This window comes from Cyprinus carpio, chromosome A19 (assembly GCF_018340385.1).
Source record: "Cyprinus carpio isolate SPL01 chromosome A19, ASM1834038v1, whole genome shotgun sequence".
Taxonomy (NCBI): domain Eukaryota; kingdom Metazoa; phylum Chordata; class Actinopteri; order Cypriniformes; family Cyprinidae; genus Cyprinus; species Cyprinus carpio.
In genome coordinates this window covers 12937723-12959118 of record NC_056590.1, presented here as the reverse complement: position 1 = coordinate 12959118, position 21396 = coordinate 12937723, and the positions used below count along the sequence as shown (strand labels likewise).

Below are 21396 nucleotides of genomic sequence, written 5' to 3'. Positions count from 1 at the left end.
TAATGGGCACCAAGTTTAATTAAAAAAATAAACTAGTTTGTGAGCTCCATTTTTGATTGCTATTGAATTAATTTTATTGTAATTTAAAGGAGAAAGTTCTGGACAATCCTGTAGTTTGTTGCTGTGTATGTGCTGGCCTCTCATCCCCTGTATTGTCTGGCTTGAAACAGTTTTAAGTTATGAATTGGTCATGGTTGATTCACATTAAATATGAATTTAATACTGCTTCTCAAACCCATGAATATGCTTTAACATGGATCACTCTATACGTGTCAATATTTAACAAGCATCACACACGGGAGTTCGACCTGACAACTTCTGGACTGTTTGACATTAGTCATTATAGTAGCCTACTCTTCAAAACTGAACTGAATTCAAATCAAAATTGTATATTGCTGGATATAGAACTCATTTTGTCTCTTTGAATTTCATAACACTGTTATGCTTATTGTCCTGAACAATAATCTGTGTGTACGGTGGAAATATACAAAGTATGAAATATATATATATATATATATATATATATATATATATATATAAAACTATCTTCTTTATAAGGATTATTGTGCCTTATCAAGGAATCCATAGAACAAAAATAATAAACTTGAAATTAATTGTAAAAATGTCTGCATAAAGTGGACACGTGGTGGCGCTATAGAGGTTTTTTATAAAAATTTTAATTTTTTTTAGTGTAGTTTTTAATGAATGAAGAATCAGAATGAAGAAACTGATTTATATGCATAGATTCATTGTATAACATTATACTTTGACGTCAACATGTCATTTTTGGTTTATTATGGTACCATTAGTCAAACAATTCTGGGTTTTAGTGTATGCTGATATTTATCAAAAATTTTTTGCCTCACTGTAGTTTAAGTGTACAATGTTGATGAAACGAGAGCGACTTGGAAACATCGGAGAGCCTCGTTCCCTTTCAGTCTCAGAGGAGAGAGAAAGAGAGAGAGCAGGAGGAGTGTCGCTCGCACCGCGCTGTGTGGCTGAAGGAGGCGCCACGGCGGAGCTGCACTCAGCTCCTCATCCACTCACCTGCCTCCAGTTCACACACAAGCGAGGGCACGAGAGTTGACAGAACGACTGAAAACTGAAAGAAACCGGAGAAGAGTGAAAGATAATTAGGGGAGAAAGAAACGACAGCGGAAACTCAAATCGAGAGAGACAAATCAAAGAACAACAGCAGGTATGTTCACTCTGTGTAGTTTCTTTCTGTCACTGTACCCTAATCTAACATTATGTCAGTTTACTGATATTACCCACAAGCCACTGCTTTCTTGTCTTCTGATTCATCTCGTTTCTTTTCTTCCCATGTTCTCATTATACTTGTAATAAAGGCTTTTATTTGCCATTGAATGTGATATGAGGCACTTTAAAGTTCAAGCTTTCTTCTAATTCAAAGACGGAGTTTGTGTGCACGTGCAAATAGAGAACAGCATAAATATCAAAGAATATCACACTCCTATGTAAGTCAAGCTATATATATATATATATATATACAATTTTTCCCCTATAACATTACAATTAATGGGAATTCATAATTTCTTTGGACTGTTGTGGACTTTTTCACTCCTTTTCCTTTTGAATTTAAATGCAGTCTTTGCATGTGAAATGAGATAAAATGTGCTAAAATATACAGTGATTTGCTGCTGGCCCTATTTTAATAGCCTTTGTGAAAGTGTGCATTTCATTCACAATACGATCTGCACTGAAATATGCCACTCAAACTGTTAAATCACTGAAATGATCTAAAATGAAACTTTAGTTGCTCTTTCCTAATGTTGGGATCCTTTGCTGACGCAGGGGCTACACACAGGCAGGAATTTATTAAATTGTGCTTTAGCAATGTTAATATTTCTTTATGAAACACGCTCATTTATTTAATGCTTTATACTATAAAAAAAGTGTTTGTATTGTATGAATTAAGAATATAAATATATGAGAATACAGCTTCAACCTTGACTTTAAGCAAAAAGCTCTTCAGGACAGGCACATATTGCACATGATGGTATCAAGGTAGACGACTGCTGGAAGAAGATGACCTTCAGTCAGTATTTCACACACACACACACACACACACACACATACACACTCACTCACAGTGGGGCTCTGAGGCTGATATGAGTGACAGGCTCAGCAGTCAAACTCTGAGAGAGAGAGAAATATAGCACAGGTGAGAGATTGGAAGCGAGAGGACTGAAGTAAGAGATGATTACAAACTTGTGAAATGTGAGGGGAGTGTGCTATCATCAACATTCATATTTAGCCATGCCAACCTGCTCTTGCGATAGTGACCTACAAACATCTCACACACAAACTTTCTCACATGCACATACATATACCCGAACTGGATAGTTGCATGTCTACAAAGATTCCAATTTACTGTCAAACCCATTCACAATTCAGATAGCAGTTAAAAAGAAAAAGAAATAAATTTATGTATACTATGTATATATATATATATATATATATATATATATATATATATATGTTAAGTTAACATATATATATATATATATAGTGTGTGTAAACATAAAAAAAAAAAGGAATCTTATTTGGACTCCACTACATGTATCATGATACTGTATTATTACCATATTTACATACTGTAATGTTGTAGTGTTTACATAGTGCTATAGTGCTACCATGGTACATGCAAAAAAAAAACAAGGTACCATATCAAACTATGGTACTTTTGGTACTTTTTTGTTTCGTTTACATTGGAGATGATGCGATGAATGTAGTAAAATGCAGAACTACACAATTGTATTATACTTTTATTCAGATATACAAGATTGTATTAAGATCCTTTGTCATAGCAAGACATTCGGATAGTAAATCAGGCTTTTCTTTATTTTATCACATCATATTGACAATCTCTCGTCTCCGTTGGTTACCAAAGCCCCACCACCACCACCTTGCATTCGATGTGTGCTCTCAACTTATTATCCTTCCCTATCATCTTGCCTAAATTTAGCTCTCCATCTTTCTTTTTGCCTTTTTTCTTCCGCTCCCCTCCTCACTCTTATCACAGTGAGAGATTATTGTGTGTGAATATCTTCGTGTGTGTTCTGCTGCGCAGCATGCAGGAAGTGTGTATGTGGGAAGTGTATAGTGCAGTTGTGATGTAGAGTATGAAACTGTATATGCATCTTTGTGCTGAAGATACACTCGAAGTCTCTGCATTTATGCTTTTTAGTCATCTAAATAATCTATCTGAATCTGATTCATAAGTCTTAATGTATCTATAAAATCTTAAGTGTATCTATAAAAACCCAGAATAATTTTCTACTGCTCTTTCATAGCTAAGGAGACTTAATGGATATCAATTTTGTCCCAGATGTTTCTGCTGTAATTCCCGAGAAAGAAAAATAGAAACAAATGTTGATACACAGTATTATTATAGAGTAATTATTTATATATTTTTTTATTTTTTTTATTAGTACTAGTAATATCGCACTAGTAAAATCGTTTTCTGTTTTTTTTTTTAACTTTATTTGATTAGTTGACTAAAAACCAATAAACATTCATTTAATGGAAAAAAATACAAAAAATTATCAGTAATTTCAAGCAAATTCATTTTGAGACTTGCTAAAGATTATATTTAACATTTGTTATTAAATTATTTATTAGTTCATTAGTAGATGACAGGAAATGTAATAAACATGCACAATAAAATATCCAATACTGGTCGATAAATTATAATACGGCCAATCGCGGTTATGATACTGATGGCAAAGACTAAGTATGATGCACACATTGGTGTGCTGTCATTTTTTGCCTCAGTGAGGGAGCAACTATCCCCTCACTGAGGTTTATGTGCTCATAAAAAGCATTTGTATTTGTCAAAGCTTGCGTTTGCTGGTCCCTTGATGATATTGCAAACTCAGCTGAGATTAAGAATCAGTGATTTCTTTTTCTGCTTTAATAGCTCTCCAAATGTTGTCTGAGTAACTCTGAGCAAACTGATGATCTGTCGGTCTGCTGCCGGGCGATTAGCGTCTGTAATGATGTGATTGTCAGGCTAGTGAAGGGAACTGAGTGGAACCGGACGCTTGACTGCCAGCATTAACTTCACTCAGCACAGGTGTGAAGGTCTGTGTATCTCCAGTGATTTAGACATTTATAATCCAGCTGTCAGATTCATAATAAAAGCAAATTGTCTCAGTAAATCTTTGTGATTTATTCCTACTTGGAATTTAAACCTATAGTGCTTGAGGTAACAGATGACTATGTTAACACCTCCCTGTGTATATTTTCAGTTTAAATATAAATTACTCAATAAATTCTCTCAAAATAACTTAAAAGTAGCGTAGCGTATCGTTTTAGATTTCAGTTGTTCACTTGAAGTCTGTAATCCACCATTTTTTGTGGAATAAAAGAAATAACACTGAAAAAACTATCACATCTGAGGCGATAGTTTGATCAATTGTAAAAGAACAAAGGAGAGATAATTGTTTTTGTGTGATGGTGTTGTATGGAGTATTTCCAGTGTGAGAAAGCTCCTAAAATTATGACGAACCACTTCTGTGTCCACATAGAGATGCTCTCTGTAGATATAAAGCCCTACATCAGAGACATCCCGGGTTATGTTTTCCACCTCCTAATGTTTTCCATTGATTTCTGGGAGTCATATTATTTGATATTCATGAAGTACACAATACCGTTAAAAAGTTTGGGGTCAGTAAGATTTTCATTATTTATTTTAAACAATGTAATACTTTTATTTTACGCGGACACATTCAGTTGATCAGAAGTAAGAATAAAGACATTTATATTGTCACAATAGATTTCTATTTAAAATAAATGCTGTTCTTTTGAAATTTCTATTCATCAAAGAATCCTGAATATTACTGTTTTACTGTATTTTTGATCAAATAAATGCAGCCTTGCATCTTTCTATAAATACACACGCACACACACAATGTCATCCTTTTCCATTCAATAGTTTTCTTTAATTAACCCCCCCCCCCCAAAAAAAAAAAAAAATCAATTCTTGCTTCATTTTAATTCATAGTAAAAGTAAAGACTTTCGGTTCAGTCAGATGCTGATTCAGTGAAGTCATGCTGTGATTCCTCAGACTGATTCAAACTGAAAAGTGAGTCTTTTTACGAGTCATTTCAAGAATCTCTTATACAAGTCATTAATTCATGCTGTGTTTTTGCTTGCAGCCAGCAAAGACAGCTCAATAGAAACTAAAGCATTGTTGTGGCTTTATTTTACATCACTCAATTTGCATAATATTTAGACATAACACCACTGTAAGTAAAACCATGGTCTTTTGGAAACTGCTACGATGATAATTCCATCATATTCTTTGAAGTACCTAGTACATACTGAAAACAATAGCCATACACTACTATTGTAGGCTGTATATCAAAATAGTATCCTGTACCATGGTAAAGCACAGTACTGGTTTTTAGTGTTTATCCCAATATACTCATAGAGCTCTCTAAAATGATCACCCCATCCCCGAACCACAAGACCAGCCATCCATCGCTCCCCTGTCCCATCTTAATTCCCCATCATGTCATCAGTGCACACTTAATGCTTGTTGTCACGGTGACTGAGCTTGTCTGGTTCCTCTCAGTTTCGCCTATTCTGGCTCATCAAACGCTGACACGGAAATGCTAGCACTTAACCACCCGTACCTGATGATATGTGATAGTGCTGGTGGCCCTGGGGCCCACGTGGTGTGCCTTTGCTGTCACATCAAGTTAGCCTGCTACAGATGTGATGCTCATTAGCATTAGCCACACGCTAATTCATCAGCCACACATTCCACTGTTTGATTGGTTGTAGTCACAGATCAAATTTGAAGTGTTATCTGATTGCTGCTTCTGGTAACCAAGGAGACAGTGTGTGCGTTTTGAAGGGGGCATTGTGTTTGACACGTTGAACGTGTGTTTGTGTTAAAGGTTGATGCTTGAAGGTTGATTAGCTTTCCAATTAGCCTTCATGTTATGTTACTGTGTAATGTATCTTTGCGTGTGCATGCGTGCGTGTATCTGAATGTTTGCAGTTGTGTTTAAAGACATGCCGAAATGCCCTCTCCCCAGTTTCGCACATGCTCAATTCCAATTTCAAAGTCAATCTGACTTAATTAGCATGACAATTACGGACTGCTGCCAAGGCAATCAGTTGAATCAATAATGCAGTTATGAATATATGAATATTATAGACAAATTATCCATATTCATCTGTCTTATTTTCTCTCTCTTGCTAAGTTTTTCTTCATGTGTGCAGACATGGGCTGTAAGTTGCAGAAGCCTCGAGGGTCAGATGAAGCTCCAGGGAAGATTTTCTCCACTCTTAGAAGAGCACAAGTGGAGACACACTCAGGAGTGGCCTATACATACCACTTCCTGGACTTCCTGTTAGGAAAAGAAGGTACACATGTCCATTTCCTGTACACTTTGTCTATTGAAAAGTCCCTTTGTATGTGTTGTTGTTTATTCTCAAACATTTTAAATTGCATTTAAATGGCCAGATTTTCATATGACCCTTAAGGTCCATTCACACAAAGTACAATAACTATAATGATAACTACAAAGTTTTAATAATCATTCTTATTCTTTGAGAATGTTACATTCAGTGTTACATACAACTGTAACAATAATGTCAAAGAGGAACAATATCGTTGGAATTACTTTGAGAATATTTTTTTCCACCTAATGTGCAATAAAAAACATTGACAGCCAATCAAAATCCACCCAACTTTAGACACAAAACTGCAATGCGCACTTATAATAAACCAAACATTATCATCCGTTGGTGTGTAATTATCGTTGTTAATGTGAATGGGACTTTACCCATATTTCTGTATAACTGTCATCTTTATATGTCATTACGGAAGTAGCACCTCTGCAATATTTCCCATTATTTACCATACCCAAACAGACCATAACAACAACAACAACAACAACAAAAAAACAGTGGGGAAAAACTACTGCAAAACTAAAACTATTAAAAATCCTTTTTATTAATTAAAATCAAGCTGAAATATTAATATTTTTAATAAATTGACAAAAGCATGTAAAATGCTTAAAAATGAAAAGTAAAATAAAATAAGAAATATTGATAAATACTTTAAAAGTATACAAATAATACTAAAATAATACTAATATAATACTATACTTTTTAAGTTTTTTTGTTTTGTTGTGTTTTTTCTTCTTTGTTACTTCATAATTCATGCATCAAAGGATTAACATAGAGAGTGACATACAGCATAAAAATGATTGCTGTATTTCAAAATTTGAAGAAACATCCATATTGATCATATGCATATGCAAATGTACAAAAACCCACCTTCAGATAATAAAGTGTGAAGCTTCAAACTGGGAAGAAAAAAAAGTGTAATATTAGATGAGAGAGAGAGAGAGAGAGAGAGTAATAGAGCAAGAGAGTAACCAAACAGTGTTTATTCTTTGAGGGCTTATGTTTCTAAATATACTAATGCCGCTTTTGTTCGTGTGCTTCGAGAGAAGCAATAATGGATCCCGCTGAATTCAGAGAAAGAGGATATGAGACAGGATGAGAGAATATAAGACACAGATTGAAGTGGAAGAACAGTCCTGCTTATTTTAATGACTTGAAAGCATATGAGTATATGGGCCATTACTGAACATAATTACAAGGATGTGACCATATCGCTGTAATAATGCAGTCAAGCACACACACATACACATAAAGCCCAATTATATATATATATATATATATATATATTTGTATGTGGGGATAGTAATAGTAAAACCTGAATTTACTTACATTGTGGGCACCATCCAGTGGTCTCCAGGAAGAAAACATGCTAGTAAACATACTAATTTCTTAATGAAAAATATGAAATGGTCGATATGTGAGGTTTAGGGTATAGAAAATATCATAAGCTTAGTATAAAACAATAGAAGTCAATGGAAAGTCTCTCTATTAACTCCACCATGTTAAAAGTGTACTATAAAGTTGGATTCTTTTAGTGCATTTTGTATTATGAACTAACAATGAACATAATTCTTTAAATGCATTTATAAATGTTATAAATCTTTGTTAATATTTATGAATATATTTTTGTTAATGGATCCTTAGGATGAATTGCTTCTATGTAGACATTAAGTGTCGGTCCTGACCACTCTGTCTAGGCTTATTTAGCAATAATTTAAATAGTGTTAGTTTATCCAAAATAATGCATTTACTACTTAAATTTAACACATACAACATTACCCAAACACAAGTGTGTGTGTGTGCAGGTGTGCATCTGAGAGTGTGACCTGGATCAAATATTTATTTATTAAAAAAAAAAGGAATATGTGAGAACTGGGACAGTGGCAATCGTTCAAATTCTGGACACACACACACACACACACACACAAACTCCAGGCTTTCTGTTTTAGCTGCTTATCGGTAGACAGCCAGGCGGATCATTTATATGTAAAACTCACTGATGCCTACAGAGACACCCCAAAAAAGAGTTTCACTGCAAACTGCTGTGACAGCACAAGTGAGAGCCAGAGATGTTTGAATATGTTTGTTTGTTCGTTTTAGGGCATCAATACTGAAAGCAATGACAAGTGACTTAATGAATGTGAATGACTGACAGGGATGAAATAACAAAGACAGAGAGTGAAAAAACAGGGAGAGAGAGAAAAATGCTAGGCATCCTTTAAAGATTATCTGATCTTGAAGATAGGGGGGCTAAGTACTTAAATCTTGGATTTATCTGTTTGTGTGTGTGCAACAGAAAAAAATCAGTCGTCCTAGTGACACTGAACTGTATTTATAGCCAAATCTTGTTTTAATTGAAATTGTTTTTTATAAATAATGCAATTCCACTCCCTGTGGGGTTATTACAAAATAAAATAAGAGCCCCGAGAACCCAACATCACACTCATAAGCAGCAAGAATTCCTTATACTTATGATTCATATAAACACTTACTTTAATATTTATGTCATATCAATATTTAGAGAGTCATTCTGATAGGTCAGCACAGCAGGAGAAGGGACGGCTATCTAAGGGGCTTGCTACTAACACATTTAGTTCAAAGAATCATTCAGAGGAAAGCTTCAAAGAAATTGAATTACTATGGCATTTAAATTCACACAATGAACAACTTTGTTTAAATAATAAATGAGTAAGTGTTATTAAAAATTTGATAGTTCTAGTCCTGGATGCTGATTGGTCAATAAAAGGGATGCATGGATATTAATTCTGGTCAATAAGTTGATACTTATTTTCATGTTATGTCCAATCAAATTTTAAAAAAAATACAGTACAAATCCTGTTAGACAGAACAGATCCATACAGTGTGTTTGGATTTTAGTGCTAATCTTGGTTACGTTAACAAACCCACATAGTACAGTGTGTTCAGATCTGTGATTGTCTAGGTGTTTAAGACACAGTTGCTAGATCCAGACGGCCCAAAAAGGATTTAGACATTGTGATTGTGCTACAACGCTTGATATTTTAGCATAAAAACATATTTCTCTGCAGCTGCGGTTTAACTGATTTCCCAAAGTCTCTGCTGCTCATTTTAATACCTTGTACATTAGACTGAGGGATATTTGTTTAGAGGGCAGCAATCTTGAGGTGGAGTTTGTTGCTGAGATTGACTGTTTACCTGAATGTTTAACTCCCGACTGGGTACATTCTGCTTTATGAAGGTAGAATTCCCCTGTAGTAAATATAGGGTCTTTCAGGAGCAGTGAAATCTTCTCTTTGTGTGTCCGTCTTACATAAACAAATATATTTTTTCATTCTCTCACACACAGCTACAGCAGAGTCCTTTGCCGCGGGCTTTTCGTGTGATGCGCTGGTTAATATAGTTCATGCTCTGGACTGGAGTTAATAGACATCATAAAGTCTAAGAAACTTCCGCAGTTTCAGCACTACTTGATGAATGAAAACAGATTTTGTTATTTGGTGAAGGTTCATGGATGTGATATGAGAAATGCCATCTGTATCTTTGTACTGATATAGTGAACTGGATACTTTTAACTCTGTTTGGTGTTATTTTTGTTTTTAAATGTGGTCTTTCTTTTGTCATATTTTAGAGATACAAATTCTAAAGGTTTCCAACATTGCTAATAATAATAAGTTTCTTGAGCACCAAATCAGCATATAAGAATGATTTCTTGAGGATCATGTGACACTAGAGACTGAATAACACATTTGCACTCAATTAAACGAAACGTTCATCTTGCTATGTACTGTGCAGTTATTTATTCAGTGGAAACACTAATGAACCCCCCTCAGAGTCAAAGCATGTTCAGACCGCCACAGTTTTGTTTAAACAAGCTCCTCACACCTCGTGAATGATGATTGCAGTCAAGCAGTGCTCAGATTACAGCTCACTGCTACCATTAATAGTGCTCTGAATAATGAGCGCTGGAAATTAAGTTTAATTACTGATTCCAGAAACAAATTGCTTGTAAAAACGTTTCACCAAAATACTTTCAAACTATTTCTACAGAACTTTAAATAACTTTTTTTCTGGGTTTTATATATATATATATTATATAGTTTGTTATATTATTGTTAATATTTTAATACACTATGATAGTCAAGTTGTTACAATAGTAAATTAGGAATTTTCAATTCATTTTTTTAGCAGGAGTAGCTGTGTCAGGACAAACTGATAATAGTTGAAAGATAAATGAAATGCGATATGTATTTTTTCCCCTTACTCTGCTCATCTCTCTCTCTGTGTCTGCTCATTTCTCTCCTTGACTCTCTCTCTCTCTCTCTGTCTCTCTCTCTCTGTCTGTCTCTTCAGAGGTGGCAGTGTCCTCATTGCTGTGTCTTTCGTCAGTCAGAGAGCTTCCGCTACAGGTGTGTGAGTTGTATCAGAAGGGATTCGTACTGGCTGCAGTCCATCCCTTTGTTCACTCCTGCGGCCCTGTTAGTGCTAACCTTCAGAAGCAGTTACACCGAGCCGTGCTCATCCGAGAAACACACAGGTATACACAAGGAATAGAATACTACATATTGCTTATTGCACAGAAACATGTTCTGTACACATCAACAAACATTTTAAACAGAAATATTTTTACACTATATACTACTATGTTGCATTATTTTATCCATGAGTGGAGTCTAGTAATCATGTCGGAAATAAAAAGAATTGCTTTGCATTTTAGTTTGTGTAAAATTGTCAGGTCAATTAAAAAATTAAAATGCAGACATTTAAAATTGTGGCACACTAACAGCTATTTAAATTGTACTAATATAAATATATTACTTTAATATACTGCATAGTAGCAGATACTATCCAGATCACATAACAGGAATATAATTTATTTTGATTAAAAAAATTATAATTGTTTTTTTTATAAGATTTGCATATGAATCATTTACAATAAGACAAAGATTGTGCATTAAGAAGGTAAATAGGGTCTGTTTTGATTTCATGTTTTGTTTAATTATGGATGTTCAAAAGTGGCTTTGTTTTGCGTTTTTGTTACAGTGGTTCTGAGAGTGGCCTGCTGAACTGGGTTGAGCCTTATCTCACGACAGACGTGTGTTACCTCGGTCACCAGGACCCTGACCCAGAAGTTATACAGGGCTATGTGAAAAAGGTTAGACCTTCTTTAAAAGTACATTTGTTTTCATTCAAACAGAGAGCAGTAGGTCAGTTTGTTTGTTATTCAGTTACTAAACTTCAGTGTCACACTTAATGTCATCCCTCCATTAAAGATGGCTCCAAAAGCCCACTTACTTCAAACTCTCTCTATCGTGGTCTTACAATACGGCTGTAAAACAGAAAATCTGACAGGCCCCATTCCATTAGTCGTCACCCCCTCGCCTTTTCAGTAATTGCATTTATTTGGACATAAGCAGTGTTTGAGTGTTTGTGTGTGTGGTAGTGTTTGAGCCGTGTGATATTTACTGATGATTTAGATGTATGCGTGTGTTTGGCATGACAGTATGATGATTGGAAAATATGGTTTTCATTAGCATTTCCTGTCACAGCTCCACAGAGCTTATTTTAAAAGCATCTGCTGGAAAATGCATCACCTTTCTCCTCTAAAGACACTGTAAAATTATTTATAATACATTGGAATCCACTTACTTTCATTGTCAGCTTTGATTGTAGACTTTGAATGGAACATGTGATATGAAGAGTGATGTTACTGATGATGCTGATTTCACTTCTTCTGTTGGTCCTGGTCTTTCTGGGGGATGAAATGCAGGATTTGGCTGATCAGGGTGATCTGTTTGTGGGTTTTTTGCCACAACCCGGTGGAGGTCCATATTTCCTTGGTCACTGGGAACCAGAAGATCTTTCCTCCTTGCACTCCAGTCCCTGTTCTGTGCATCAGGGACCGCCGACCCTCAGCCCTGCGAGCGAGGAGAGCCCACAGGATAGAGACAACGGGGATCATCGAAACCAGAATCGTACAAACTTTAATTCAGACAATGAAGACTTTATGAGCCACAGCTTTCAAATACAAAGCCCTGAGACCAGCCATTGTTGGAATAATCAGAATCCTTTCACTGAGAACCATCAGTGTCCAAATTATCAGTACTTAAATGTTGAAGGTGAGTGTACGCAATCTGAGGGTTTAAAGAACCAAGTGCCATCGCATGAGTTTATATTACGCTCTTGTGCACCAGAGCAACGTCAGACCCAGAGTATTAGAATGCAGCCGAACTTGCCCTGCTGTGATTTGGCAGAAAACAACAAAAGAGAGCACAGAGAGCAGGTCAAAAGCCAAGACAAACACAGCAAGCGCACCGGAACCTCCCCGATGCTGAATCGTGAGTGTGCAGTTTGCTGAAATATATAGAAAGGGTTGGTAGGGGGGTTATCATGTTTTTTGCTTAGATTATATCAAAATAATGTATCAAATAAGATAAACTATTTGTAATTTCTAGGAGTGTAAATATTTGCTCTGAAAATAATCTAATTTGATTACAATTCTTTACTAGTGATGCATCATGAAATCTCAGTATTGGTCATTATTTGGTTCAGTTCATAATTGTTTCCCTTAAAATACCTAAAAAATACTAAGATGTAATGGGAAAGATAATTTACACAATAGTAGAATATCATTATTGGCAAAATACATTACGTGATATCATTCTCGCACACAAACACTAATTCTCACATGAACGAAGCGTCTTTATAAGTGAGTCATTCACTCAACCGATTCGTTTAAACACATTGATTCAGTCAAGAACGCTGGTGGTGTCTGTTGCTTGTAGACGCTCTGTTCCATTGGAATTATTTTCATTTGGGGAACAAAAAAAAAACAAACAAAAAAAAATTTTCAAATAGACAAAGCAACTGGCAATATTGTGTCTAAAATGAAATTTACTCATAATTAACTTATTGTTCAGCTGTTCTATATTATCAGTAGTCACTCTCAATCATGATGTTGTTTGCATACCCATAGCAACGTAATATTGCTTCGCAATTATCTCACTCTTTAACTTTTGAAATTAATGTGAAGTTACATCGACATACAAGTCATAAAAACATTTACTAAATATTTTTCTCTGTATGTGTAGGTGTGCAGGTGTTCGCGCTGTACAATCATTCGATAGTTCTGGCGGGATCGCCGAAGTTTTTTTCTTTGAGGGTTCCACTGCAGGTGCGCAGGGAGGCGGGACTTGTTAACTCGATTGAATCCCATTGGCTGGACCACATGACGCAGCACTTCAGAAGTGGCGCGCAACTCATCGATGGCTACTTTCACCTGGGAGACGATGCAGGTACTGGACATGTTGTGACATTTTAGAAAAGATCTGAGAGGTAGCAGTACATCTTCTTGAATGTAAAAACATACATTATACTAATGTATCACATTTATTCTTTAAGAAGTTTTAATAAAGTAGTGATGAAATTATAGAAAAGATTCATGTTATTTTATTATTCATGAAAAACCCAGATAACTCTGAAACAAATTATCAACCATCCCTATCAACATTTTCCAATCCTTTTCTTGCTCTATCTTCAGCATCTTCTTGCACTGTGGACAGTGTTTTTATCTTCCAAAGTGCTTCAAGTGATGCCGGGCCAACCACAGTGTATGACGCCATTGTTGTTGAGCAATGGACTGTTATTGATGTAAGTCTGCAGTGGTGCATCCCAAATTGAGTTCAATGAATTGTTACTATTTGTGGAACATTTACACCTTTCTTCTTACAAACCGCCTTTAAATGAATGCAGACATATGTGCACATTCATATGATATGTCTCAATAGGACATCCAATGTGAAATCCTTTAACACATTGTTTAAATGACACTTCTGTTTTGCAGGGCGTTGCAGTGAAAACAGACTACATCCCTCTGCTTCAGTCTCTGGCTCCATATGGCTGGAGACTAATGTGTGTTCTGCCCACTCCCATCGTCAAAATGAAAAGGTTCCAAAAACATACTAAACACTTAAAGGAAGAATTCTCCAAAAGTAACTCGATCCAAGATGTTGATCAGTTTGTTTCTTCATTGGAACAGATTTGGGAAAAAAATTATAATCACACCACTTGCTCACCAATTGATCCTCTGCAGTGAATGGGTGCCGTCAGAATGAGTGTCCAAATATCTGACAAAAGAATCACAATAATCCAAATAGCTCCACTCCATCAATATTACTGGAGAAAGCATAGAGAGAAGCAACAAATTTAAGTTAGAAACATCTTGATGGATTTGTTTCTTACAAACACACAGCTTTTCACTTCATAAGATGTTAACTTATGGACTGGATTGCATGTGGATTTTTATGATGTGGTGAGCAAGTGAAGTAACACTAAATTCCTCTAAATTCAAACGGAGAAACAAACTCATCTACATCTTGGATGATGTGAGGGTAAGTAAATTTTCATAAAATGTTCATTTTTGGGTGAACTATGCCTTTAAACAAGCATTTCATTCACTGTTGCACTTCGGGGGCTAATAATAGGATATATATTTCCTGCAAAAAACTCTTCTCAGTTGTGTCAAAAAAAAAAGAATTCTTACATATTTTATTAACCTCTGATTTATTTTGTCTTAGTGATGGAAGTTTGGCCACAAAACAGATCCTCTTCCTCCAGAGACCCACGCTGCCTCGCAAGAGGAGAGACTTGACAGTGTGTATACATGGCACAAAGTTTATTTCTGCTAAAATTAGATTAGAGCTGAGAGCTGTCTTTGAGAACTGTGTGAAATTGTAATAGCATTGTCAGTTCACTTTAAAATCTTCAAAAGTAGCACAGAGTCTGACAGTTTGTGTGTATGTTTTCCAGAAACTGCACCTCAGAGGTCAAAACAAAAGGAACTTAAATAATAAAAGGACACCAGAGAGGGAGATATCACCACTGGCAACAATTGAGAGAGAAATGGAACGAATGGAGAGAGAAAACACAAGTCTGATGAGACAACGTGAGATTATCCAGAAGGAAAATGGGCAAAATTTGCCAGAAAGCCCAGAGAGGAGAGATCAAGCGGAAAGGACGGTGGAATTCCACAGGCAGAGGATAGACATCTCAAACATCAGCCCTGCAAAAAAGGATGGAATTACAAACGGCAATCAGGAATTAAAGCGCACAATTACATGTGGTAAACATGAGGACGTGCGAGTGGTCGTAACAGAGAGAGCTTTATTCTCTGGAGTGTGCTGACAGTATTCATTTATGGATATTTAACCATTACAATTTGTTCTTGTTTATTCAGGCAGAACACACTCTCGTCAGGCCTGTGCCTGGGCATATACATCGGCAATGGCAAGAGATTCTAACAAATATGTGAAAACATTTGTTTGAGGGGCTCTCAATATCTGTGTAACAACTCGCTTTACATACAGTATTAGTGTATGCAATATATTGTGCACTAGCTCAAATGCATAAAATCCACAAGATGTTCATTTATTTCATCAGTAAGTATTGCATCAGTTATTTCATTTATTTATATCAGTGAGGATGGCAGTAACTAATGTCTGAATTTGTAAAGTAACAGTAAGTGAACGTCTGTGAGACAGTTAATGGTGTAAATAAAAGCTCTCAATAATGGGCTTCTGATGCAAATTAAAAGAGCATCATTTGAAGAAACAGCTCACAGTTTTCTTCCGTTTTCAGTGTCGTTTTTTGTGACTTTACAAAGATATCGAAACATTTCAGCAGTATTAGGGGTAAAGATCTTGTTCATCAATCCAGTTTTTAAAAAACATCTTTCCTGTGAAATTGGAGATAATTATTATAGTTTATGAGTTTAATTTTGATTGGAAATTATGCTAAATAAAGTCCACAATAGCAGCTGTAGTCCTGCCTTACAGTTAAAAAAAAAGTCAATCACTTGGCTAGACCAGGCTAAAAATAGTTTTCGCATGACTTGAGATTAAAAGGCGCAATATATGACACTATGATACTCCACCTCAAAATAAAAATTCTAATTTTTTCACCCTCATGCCATCCTATATGTATATGACTCTCCTTCTGTGGAACACAAACAGATTTTTAAAAACAATCTTTGTGGGTCCATGAAACCATCAGTTAGCCAGAAACTATGGTTTAGTTTAAAAAGGTAAAATATTAGTATTTTTCTCACACACACACCCATCGTTTTGCTTCAGAAGACATTGATTCATCCGCTGGGGTCATATGAGCACTGTCATGGTCACTTGGTGTGGTTTTTGAAGCATCAACTCTAAGGGTTCCATCCACTTGTATTATATGGACTAATAAATTATTTTACTAAAAATCTGAGTTTGAATTCATCAGAAGATTTAAACATTTGGGATGGCATGAGATTAAATGAGAGAATTGTAATTTTTAGGTGGAATATCCCTTTAAAAGGACCATGTTTAACATCTTTTAGCAAATTAAGACTATATTCATGAGCAAAAATGTTTTATATTATTTTTGCACAACTCTGATAATTTCCACGCCCCCAACATTTTTACTAAATAAATATGTGTTCTAAAATGCAATCAACATATTACAACATTATACACAGATCTCTGAAACACCCAGTGCAATCTGAGGGTGCAATCATTTCATGATGCCCTTGAAGCAGGACACTATGCCATTAACCAGCAAATGAACTATAATGCAGTGCATTACAGAGCTGGTTATGGTCAATTTGTTGAGTCTATCTTTAAAATGAGGTATAACAAAAAATAGGACAGTGTCTAGAGAATTGTTTGTTTAAAGGCACAGTTCACCCAAAAATGAAAATTACCCCATGATTTACTCACCCTCAAACCATCGTAGGTGTATATAACTTTATTCTTTCAGACAAATACAATTGGCGTTATATTAAAAAATGTCCTGGCTCTTCCAAGCTTTATAATGGCAGTGAATGGGTGGTGATATTCGATAGTCCAATAAACTGTGTCCATCCATCATAAAAAGTGCTCCACGTGGTCCCCGGGGTTAATAAAGGCCTACTGAAGCGAATTGATGCATTTATGTAAAAAAAAAATACAAATTTAAAACTTTATAAACAGTAATCTTTTTTATGATGGATGGATGCACTTTATCAGACTTCTACTGGACTACTGAATATCACCCATTCACTGCCTGCCATTATAAAGCTTATAAACAGAGCCAGGACATTTTTAAATATAACTCCGATTGTCTTCATCGAAAAGAAGGAAGTCATATACACCTAGGAAAGCTTGAGGGTTAGTAAATCATGGGGTAATTTTCATTTTTAGGTGAACTATCCCTTTAAATGTGGAGAATGCAGACATAGCGTCTGTTGTGCGTTTCAATTGATCTCAGAGGCTTTACTGGTCCATTACCATTAGATTCTGTTTCTATGATGATGCAGATGCATCCATCGCTGTGAATATCTGAGTTGTAGTGCTACCACCATTTCTCAAAAGGATTCTGTCCTCCGACAGGCCAGCTTTCTGCAGGTCTGAATTCACTTTCTCTATCATAGGAGGAGGGCCACAAAGATAACACAATGTGTGCTCAGGATCTACATGACGCTTAAGTTCCTCTTTTGATATCCTTCCATCTGAGGAGACACAAGAGAATATTATGTTGTGTCATATATTATAATAGTTGTTTGATGTTTTAAGAGTGTGTAGATTATGGGTAATTCAAATATAAAATGTAGATGTGTGCAACTCACTTATGGTGTAAGGCTGAAGTTCCTGCTCTATGTCAGAGCTCTGTTGGGTAACATGGAAATTGCAGGATAATTTATCTGGTCGCTCATGACAAATGTCAATAATGGTGTTCTGAAAACAGCAAATATCTAAAAATCAGTCGGCAGCTTCAATCTCACTTCAATGACAAGTCAAGGGCACATACATACCTTGAAGAGCAGCTCTTCGGTGTTCTTTGCACTGTAGCACAAGTGCGTGTGCCCTGGAGCGCACGTGTGACCATGAGTGTGTCTAAGCAGATCAGCTGCATGCAGCAGGATGGAGTACAGAGGGTTGATGCCAACACCACCAGCTATCAGCAACAGGTCCACCACGGGGTCAGAAGGTTGAGGGTCAAAGTAGAAGTTACCTCCCACCCTCACAGCTACCTGAGAGTCCACAGAGCACTGAAACAGAGCAATTTACAAAAAAAAATTATTTGACAAAATATATAACAGTGGCATACAACAGAAACTTTCAAAATAAAGGTTAATGAATAAAATAAATTTTTCTGCATAATAGAATAACTATGAAAAACTATCCATATATAAAATACTTTTTAAATGATACATATTTATGAATGAAACGAGATATTCAAAATTGAAAATATACTGATTTAGTTGCTTACAAATTCCAATAAAACATGGAATGGAACATTAAAAATAAAAACAGCATGAAAACCTGAAAAATGGTACCAATTTAATTACACATCACCACTCAAAAATCTAGAGTCAGTAAGGTAACAGTAAAGACATTTATAATGTTACAAAAGATTTCTATATCAAATAAACGCTGTTCTTTTGCATTTACTCTTCATCAAAAAAATCCTGGAAAAATGTGTCATTGTTTCCACAATAATATTTTGCAGCGCATCAGGAAGAAATGTTTCTTGAGCACCAAATCAGCATATTAGACTGATTTCTGAATGATCATTTGGCACTGAAGAAAACGTTAATATAGTTATTTAATAATGTAATAATATTTCACAATATTAGTTTTTACTCTATTTTGATCCAATAAATGCAACCTTGTTAAGCATAGGAGACTTCTTTCAAAAACGTAAAAAATTCTTACCAGCCTCAAACTTTTGAACAGTAGAGCATTTATACTTTTTAATTCATTCACTCACTTTAGTGTGAATCCAGTGTGCTGGTGGATGCCGTTTGTATTTAACAGCCAATTCAATCACTCCCTCTCTCTGCAGCAGGCCAGGACTCGAGCAAATGGAGTAGCCGCCCACTGTATCCACACCTGGGATGAAGAAATCCACCCTGTGAAAAAGGGCAAATTTAAAAACAATACAATATAATATAATAAGAAACACTGCTGGAGTATATTATATGAACTTAACTGTTTATCTCATGTATTGACTATGTGTTAATAACTAAAAACTAAAACATTCAAAAGTAACAACACAACTACATGAAGTTCTTTTAGAAAGTTTAGAATGCAGATTCTTCCCACACAGTAACATGTCAGCACAATAAAACCTATGTGTCCAATAATATTTAATAAAAAGAGCAAAGCAACATATACACTTTGAGAGTCACCATATGTGTATGCAGAGGATGAATAAGGGATAAGCACATATGTTAGGACACACACACACACACACACACACACACACACACACACACACCCACTCATGTTGTTTAGCAAGAACACAACATCATATGGTCTGGAGGAGTTTCTGTGCATACATCTGCATAAATTATCACCTGACTTTTTCACCTCAAGCACACGCTCTCAAAACTTACACACACACACACACTACAAATGCAATAAGGCACAACAACGTGAACGAGAGCAAAAGTGAGAGAGAAAGTGGCACGAGTACATTTAAATTTTTTGCATGGTTTGCTGATAACAGATCCCACGCTGAAATGAGAATTTTGTCTGAGAGGAAAGCGCCATCTCCTGGCCATTTTGCAAACTGCATGTCTTCTCATCAGTCACTTTCAAGTGAAAATATAGTAGCAACTAGGAGCACTATTATTGTCCTATATACCCCGCAACCCCATCAGATTATACTGCATATCATTTAGTATTATCATCAATATTAGATGCTTACAATACATATTTCACAAAGTTACAGTTCTTACCACTGTCCAGCACGGAAGCTGAAGTCAGGATGTGGCACCTCCAGTCTCAGTCTCTTTACCGAATCAGATTCATTCATAATGTCACAAACACGTGCAGAGAAAAGTTCCTGGATACACACAAAACATAAAATTGTGTCTTCACAGAGAATTTGCAACAACATTCCCACATTTCAGCCTCTCAGCATTTAAATGCAATGCATTATGCCATGCAGATGTACAAATGGGAGCCATTATACATTTTTACAACTCAACACACATTCATAACAAGGAATCGCATGACAGGAAAAAGGGCATAGCATTTTAATAAAACAACACTATACTACACAGTATGCTACATATCTAGAGTGAATAAATAAACAAATGCCTGATTGCATCCTCTTGAATTTAGTCTCATGACAAAACTCAGATGTCACACTGGCTGACCTACAACACAGAACAAGTGTCTGAACTTTCACCTGCTTGGCCACAACACTTGTTAACCGTTTATAAGGAGTCACAAAGGAATTTCATAAAGGGGTTTCATAAAGAAATCTAAGAAGACTCACCATTTGTCTATGAACGCTAGCAGTTCTTTCTAGATGGTCAGTCTGTCTCCTGGATAACTTTTTTCTGAAACAAATTTAGGGGAGTTTAAGTTAAGCAAAAAGGACTGGTTGTGTCTCAAAACACAGTTTGGAGCTCCCTTACTAACCAGAAAGCATTTTTGCTTGTTTTTTTTCCATGTCAACTAGGTATCCAGCACACTTGGTTTTCAAACACAACCACTATGTCCAGAGCTTGTAGAAAGAGCTCCAGATTCTGGACACTCACCGTGTGACTGTGTCTTTACATGAAGAGCACACAGCTGGTCTGAACAGTCCTGCTCCACCGGCCAAACTTCTGGACAGCGTTCTCACAAAACACGGGACACTCATGATCGGATATGACGCTATGATACCTGTCCAACGCCTGATAATACCATCAGACAGAAACTAGGTTAGTTGCACTGATCTATAATATAGAACAGTGGTTAGTTGTTGTTGTTTTTTTTTAAATAATAACTAAGAACACTGAAATCGGAAATGAGAGTTTCTTCATAACAGCTGATGTGAAGTAACATCCACACACGCGAGCAGTAAGCGATTTAAATGTTATTAACTAAATAATCAGTTTCGTGTTCAGTAGACCTTTAAAATGAATTATTAGCAATACTAGATAAAACAAGCTCACG

General features: G+C 35.8%; 2 protein-coding genes across 5 annotated transcripts; one reads left to right on the top strand and one right to left on the bottom strand.

Moving 5' to 3' along the window:
- Nucleotides 1–931: 931 nt before the first annotated feature.
- LOC109102195 (raftlin-like) lies at nt 932–16050 on the top strand. 4 transcript variants are annotated; one of them, XM_042776614.1, is made up of 11 exons: nt 933–1198; nt 6241–6403; nt 10781–10964; nt 11471–11582; nt 12192–12546; nt 12682–12765; nt 13519–13722; nt 13968–14077; nt 14271–14374; nt 15004–15079; nt 15236–16050. In XM_042776614.1, the coding sequence occupies exons 2-11, from the start codon at nt 6250–6252 to the stop codon at nt 15608–15610; spliced, it is 1758 nt and encodes a 585-aa protein (XP_042632548.1). In that variant the 5' UTR covers nt 933–1198; nt 6241–6249; the 3' UTR covers nt 15611–16050. The 4 variants fall into 4 exon arrangements, with proteins under 4 accessions (XP_042632545.1, XP_042632548.1, XP_018971077.2 ...); XM_042776613.1 differs by having other exon boundaries at nt 934–1198; nt 12622–12765; XM_042776611.1 differs by having other exon boundaries at nt 932–1198; nt 12192–12765.
- LOC109102206 (oxidoreductase NAD-binding domain-containing protein 1-like) lies at nt 15570–21383 on the bottom strand. Its single transcript, XM_042776615.1, is given in 8 exon segments — nt 15570–17814; nt 17817–17951; nt 18069–18177; nt 18255–18491; nt 19214–19355; nt 20187–20293; nt 20732–20795; nt 20997–21383. Coding segments are annotated over 8 exon segments (918 nt in total). The 5' UTR covers nt 21101–21383; the 3' UTR covers nt 15570–17794.
- Between the last annotated feature and the right edge of the window lie 13 nt (nt 21384–21396).